The 6,597-nt window shown below is 37.3% G+C and overlaps 2 protein-coding genes across 2 annotated transcripts; one reads left to right on the forward strand and one right to left on the reverse strand.

Annotated features, from left to right (window-relative positions):
• Positions 1–292: 292 nt before the first annotated feature.
• LOC146690581 (uncharacterized) lies at positions 293–2,345 on the forward strand. The gene is made up of 2 exons (XM_085435742.1): positions 293–1,218; positions 1,844–2,345. The coding sequence occupies exons 1-2, from the start codon at positions 391–393 to the stop codon at positions 2,168–2,170; spliced, it is 1,155 nt and encodes a 384-aa protein (XP_085291868.1). The 5' UTR covers positions 293–390; the 3' UTR covers positions 2,171–2,345.
• A 92-nt stretch (positions 2,346–2,437) lies between these two features.
• LOC146690582 (uncharacterized) lies at positions 2,438–6,088 on the reverse strand. Its single transcript, XM_085435743.1, has 2 exons — positions 5,836–6,088; positions 2,438–5,152 (listed from the first exon to the last, which is right to left on the reverse strand). Exons 1-2 carry the CDS (start codon positions 5,989–5,991, stop codon positions 3,227–3,229), a joined length of 2,082 nt encoding a protein of 693 aa, XP_085291869.1. The 5' UTR covers positions 5,992–6,088; the 3' UTR covers positions 2,438–3,226.
• Positions 6,089–6,597: the final 509 nt, after the last annotated feature.

Raw genomic sequence — 6,597 nt, forward strand, 5'->3', positions numbered from 1 at the left:
CAGTATTAGTACGGAAGCGTAGAGCTGCCACCCAGGCAAAAGAAAAATACAAGTGTATCACGTTATAACGTGAAAGGTTTATTGTTCTAACAAGATACTTTTCCTGTTTGTACAATATACTATCATGTTTGTACAATATACTTTTCACGTTTGAACAACATAATATCACGTTATTACAATATACATAATTATCACGTTCGTACAATATAATTATCACGTTCGTACAATATAAATATTATATTGTACGAACGTGATAATTATATTGTTTTAACAATAAAATTTTCACGTTATAACATATATTTTATTGTTCGAGCATGATATATTGCCGTAAAGATACGGAAGTGTAAAACATAGTGAAGTGGGTGACAGTGCAGATCAGAGTGCGAGAAAATGGCTCGTTTATTGGAATTAATTAAGTTCTATTTTATGCTTGGATTGAGGCATGGGGAGATTTTGCTGTTATTGAGCAGTTTGGACAGTATTGTGATAAGCATGCGGACACTTAGAAGAAACCTAAAACGCATGGGACTGTACAGGAGAAAGAATGAGTCCGATCCGATTGAGGTGGCACGATTTCTTATTGATCAACTGGAGGGACATGGGAGGCTCCATGGATACAAACTACATCACCTGAACTGCATTCAGGCAGGTTATGTTGTCACGCAGAGTACTGTGAGACATTTACTGAAATATCTTGACCCTTACGGTGTTGAGCAACGACGCAGAAATCGCCTAATGCGACGCACGTATGTAAATCCTGGACCAAATTTCATGTGGCATGTTGACTCCTATGACAAACTGAAGCCTTTTGGAATCTGTATAAATGGAGCTATTGATGGGTTTTCGAGAGTTATGATTTGGCTTCATGCCTATTCAACAAACAATGATCCCAAAGTCATTGCTGGATATTTCATAGCAGAAGTTGAAAAGAGGATGGGAACACCTGCTAGGATTCGCTCTGATTTGGGAACAGAAAATGTCATAATGGCCGAGATGCAACGATTCTTGCGCTGGACTATGGATCCGAATGTCAGAAACTGTTTTATTACTGGATCCAGCAATCACAATCAGCGTATTGAAGGCTGGTGGGCCTTTCTGAGACGACATCATGCTCAGCACTGGATAAATCGTCTCCAGGAACTAAAAGACCATGATTGCTTTTCTGGATGTTTTTTGGACAAGCAGCTCATATTGTTTACGTGCCTGAACGTCATCGAGGTATGTAACCATGTTTATATTCTTTTAATGAGTCATTGTGTGTGTGTGTGTGTGTGTGTGTGTGTGTGTGTGTGTAGGTGTGTGTGTGTGTGTGTGTGTGTAGGTGTGTGTGTAGGTGTGTGTGTAGGTGTGTGTGTGTGTGTGTGTGTGTGTGTGTGTGTTAGAGAGAAAGAGAGACACGGAGAGAGAATAAAAAGTTTGCTTTAACACCTACCATGCACCATCCCTATTATCACTCCGTTGAGGATATGAAAAAAAATGCATATTTCACTGGCCAGAAACATAAAATCGCACTGTCTAAAACAATTCACGTTTAATAATTACTTAAAATTTTCCAAAGTATCACGTGTCTACCACTGTTATTCTTGTTGTTGAGTATTTTTGATAAACTCTGTTTTTCCGACTGTCATTGTGTGGTGCTTTTGATTGATTGATTGATTGATTGATTGATTGATTGATTGATTGATTGATTGATTGATTGATTGATTGATCGTACTTTATTCATCCCGAGGGAAATTGGGTTAAGGCTGCCAGCCGTGCCAGCGCCGTTTTGGGTAACATGTTGAGCCAAGAGAAATGTGTTCTTTTACTGATATGAGATTTTTTAATTTTTAATATTTAATAGGAAGAGCTGCAGCAAGTTGCACATATGTGGAACACCCACATAATACGCAGAAGCAGAAATGCAGTTGCTCCAAGTGGACGTCCGATTCTCATGTACACCATCCCTCATCTCTTTGGAGGACAGGATCATCTGAAAGAGGTTTCTTGGGAGGCAGTGGATGCTTGTAAGCAAGAATGTCAACAGAGAGGACCTTATACCTGTGATGAAACCGTTTTCAGCTTGTGTTGCCTTATAATGTCAGAGAACTTCTTACTTCCACCAAGCACAGCAGATGAATCCATTGAACTGTATCTCTTCCTGAGAGCCTATATACTGAAGGACTTATAAACCTAAATATAATTGGGCTTTGGGAATTTTTACGCATATATTTTTGGGTACAATGTTTTATTTGTGCAATAAACAATAGAAAAGACATTCATTATTATTTTGTTTGGATTTTCGGTTCAAGATAGTAGCAAGCAAGCATGTCTAAATATATTTAACCAAATCTGCGTACTCCAACCTTTTGGCATTTCCAATTATTTTTTAACGGAATTTCTATTATATCTGATTTCTGTTTTAAGACTGTCAAAAAAACATTTTTTAAACTGCTGATCCTATACATTATCATTCATGAAATATTGTTTTCAATTTTACTGAACACATTGTGCAACTGCTATTCATCCACGAACAGTTTCTTGTAAACTGGTAAATGTACAAATTCTGCATTATTTAATAATTAACAAATAGTGTTAGATGTTAACCTCCCTTTTATTTGTGTTCAAGGAGAAGAAAACACGGACTCTTGATAAACACTACAAAACTTAACTTATGTGCCAATTTTCTGTCTTTTATTCCAGTCAACTATTGCATCAAACACATTGCCTTCCAAAGTTATTCCCTTAAAATATGTTCTAAACAAATGACTGGTGGAAAGGTAAAAAAAATATACTTGAAAATAATTAATATTAAGTCTTTTGAATTATTACTAAACAAAACATCCCCTCTAGCAGACATCTTGTATCCTACAAAACTGCACCACAGACCTGTGGAAAAGGACCTTGACACATGATAAGAACTAATAATAAGCATAGTTCACCACTTGCTGCTAACCATATGAACTTATTAAACATAATTAGTTAACATTTAAACTAGTAAAACTTTTAAGTATGAAAATTTAAACTGAAATTTACATTTTTCATGGTGGAAACAAATTGATGTTATCCACAATTTTTGAAAATAAATTCAAATATGAAATAAAACACTTCCCTGAAATTTAAGCTCTTTCTTTTTTTATACAATGATGTGTTCCCTGTTTGTGGGTTTAACAAACTTTAGAGCTTCATAGCCAGTCATTGTTAGTGCAAACCTTTCATTCTTTGGTTTAAACATGATGGACTTTAATCAAGCTATGCTGAACTCATAAGAGCTTTTAGCAGCCAAAACATTGTTCAGTTCATTTCGTAGTTCTGGGTAGGACGTGTATGTCCATGGTAGTTCCAGAAGAGGGCCGCATGTGTGTGCCACAGGTCGTCGTGCCAGTCCATCCACAGGCGTGAACAGTACCTCAACCTTGTCAACACAGATGACATCTGACCCAGTAAGAAACCTGAACATCCTTCTGAGCCCTGTATCGTCAAGTCCTCTGATGTACTGGTGCAGAAATCTGAAGCTCTGCTTCTCTGCTTGAGTGGTGGGAGAGGCAGTAAGCAACTTCAAAAGCTTTCTCGTTGTTGGCTTTTTATCCTCATACATTTGTAGGACATCTTGTGGGCTTTGAAAAGCTTCTTTTAGGAAGTAGCTTGCAACTAAGGACATTTTCTCTGCGGCATATGCTGGTTTTTGGATTAATTGTTTGTGTGCGACTTTCAGAAGAAGGCCTTTTAAGTTCTCTTTGGTTGGAAGCACTGATACATCTAGGCGATCCATGAGATCCAGCACTTCATCCCTGTCTTCATCTGAAAGATCTTCTTTTAGTGCCCTTGTTATCAGATCCCTATCTGATTGACTTAGGTAAAAGAGAAGACTTTCAAACAGCAGATCATCTGATACTTGATTCTCACCGAAGATGAGTGCCACTGTGAAAACAGGAGCAAGGCGACAAGGGAAATATCCATGGTCTTGAAATCCCTTCAGTAAAATTCTACCCATGGATTTCCACTCTTCTTCCTGCCATTTAGGAGACAGTGATGGCACTCTGAACTCCTCTCCTTCAGCTGTGTTGTCCACAAACTCTGACCAAAATGCAGCATACACATCTCTTGATACGCCATCTGCGTCAGCTCCTTTTTCATCAATGTAGGTGTATTTTAGAGGGTGTATGAGGAGTGTTGGATCTTTGAACTGGCTGATCATCTCCTCCAGAATAGTAACCCTGTGAAGTTTGATGGTAACACAGACAACATCATATGATCCTGCAGAGCTTATTGCTTCATTGCTTATAGATGTTTCTGGACTACTGACTGCTGTGTTTGTTGGAGGAAGTGTAATGGATGTGATGACCAGATCATCTTCCTCAAACTGCAGGAATGGTTCATCTATTACAGTGTCATCAAGTTGACAAGGCAGAGGCTCTCCAAGGTAGGGTCCAATCATTACCTCAGATGTGTCTAATAATACATCTTCATCAGCATTCCTAGATTCTGATGATGAGATCACAACAGTGTGAGAAGCTTCTTCATCTCCTTGATGTGAGTCAGTCAGTTGTGTAACATTGTTTACATGTGTTTTCCCTCTATCATAAACTTCTTCATCATCTTCATCATTGGAAAATCTTCTTGTGCACAAGTAAAATCTCAACATTCCCATTTTAAGTGCTGAATAGAGTTCTCCAACTGTGACATCTTCATCAAATACGGCCTCTTCCTGATAGTCTAATATGTCATGACTGAACACTTCCCATCTTCCAAATTTGCTTTTTCCACTTGGAAAGAAAAGATCTTTAGCATACTGTAATATGTCAGCTTTTTTGGAGTCTTTGGGCACATCAAAGGTCCTTGTTCCTCCTCCTCTGCGCTTTCTCACTTGCTTACCTTCATGGATCCACCCTAACTCAATTTTTCGTGTCTTTTTCTCAGCCCATTTGTTGTTTTTTGCATATGTTCTTTTTCTCTTAGAAACAAATGCCTCCTCATGATCAGGTTTCTTCTCATTTTCATTGATTCCCATCTTTTCCTTCAATTTTTCGAGCAATGAGTTTTTTCTTGATTCCTTAGTACTTGCACCACTGTTTTCCAAGCAGAACCGTCTGGCAGCTATCCGGTCACCATATGTTGGGATGTAATCAGACAGGGTCTTGTCATCCATGAAATCAATCACTGTGGCATCAATCTGTAATAACAGGGATATTTATTACTATACAGAAGTACAAGGTATACCTGCTGCCACACCACATGAGGTACCTCACTAAAAAAATGTATGTAAATTTCACATGTGTTTTGATAATTGTCTGTTATTATTTTAGTGGCAGCCATCAATATTTAGCATTTATTCTTTTCCTCTCTCTATGGCAGCAACATTAATGAGATTCTCTAACATGTTATTAATAGAAATATTACAGTATATACAACGCCCACCTTTGAAAAAGTAAATTAGTATTCACGTATCTTTCAGTTGCACAGAGCACAAAGGGTTGAACTCACTGTTTTTTTTTAATTGAAGACAAATATCAATATAAACACAGTTTAATTCATTTGTTTTTAGATAAACAAGGAAACATTGTGCATCACATAATATAGCGATATATTTAAGAAACCTGGAATCTGCATACGGGTTAAGTAGTAACATGTGGTCATACAACGACCCAGTTTTATACAGCGGGTTAATTTGTTTTACATTTTCCATTCCATATTAAAGATCCACACCAATGCAGCCTACCGTTACGTCCTTACGCAGTCAAAGCGAGAGAAGCGAAAACCGCTGTGGTTGCTAACTTAGCAATATGTCACATTTTTAGACGCTGTAACTTCGTAAAAAGCGAGTTTTACAAGTTTCCCCCTCAAGAGTGCACTTACGTGTTCTTGTAGCATTCGTAAGAGACAGTCCTCAGGTACACCACGATTCCGAAGAAATCTCAGAAGTGGGCTATCAGTGTTTGTGTCCATGTTGAAAGCAGGGCATTCAAAGTTAAGTGCCAGTTCTGACGAGCGTGCACTCTCCACAACTACCATGGATTTGGGTTTCCGAATGCAACACGTTTTACGTTCTTACAATAAAAAATGTTATTGTAATGGTATTTTTTTTTTACGTTTGTACAATATATGATCACGTTCGTACAATATAATTATCACGTTCGTACAATATAATATTTATATTGTACGAACGTGATAATTATATTGTACGAACGTGATAATTATGTATATTGTAATAACGTGATATTATGTTGTTCAAACGTGAAAAGTATATTGTACAAACATGATAGTATATTGTACAAACAGGAAAAGTATCTTGTTAGAACAATAAACCTTTCACGTTATAACGTGATACACTTGTATTTTTCTTTTGCCTGGGTGGCAGCTCTACGCTTCCGTAGTATTTGTACCTTAATTCTAAATTTTTTCTTTTAAATCCCAAAGGACCCAAAATTAAATGTAGCATCTGCTCATCTTGGGCTAAAATCTGGTTACCCCAAAAGGGACTTTATATTAACAAAGAGACAGATTATTTTGAATACTCTTCACACAAAATTTTTAATAATATACTTACCAGCCAGCTTTTGCAGTGTTTTATATAAATACGCATGTGAAGGTAGTTTTGAAACTTTCACAACACGTGCC

The sequence above is a fragment of the Copadichromis virginalis genome, linkage group LG16 (genome assembly GCF_057382275.1).
Source record: "Copadichromis virginalis isolate Kocher_CV1m ecotype Utaka linkage group LG16, C_Virginalis_male_GT1.1, whole genome shotgun sequence".
Taxonomy (NCBI): Eukaryota; Metazoa; Chordata; class Actinopteri; order Cichliformes; family Cichlidae; genus Copadichromis; species Copadichromis virginalis.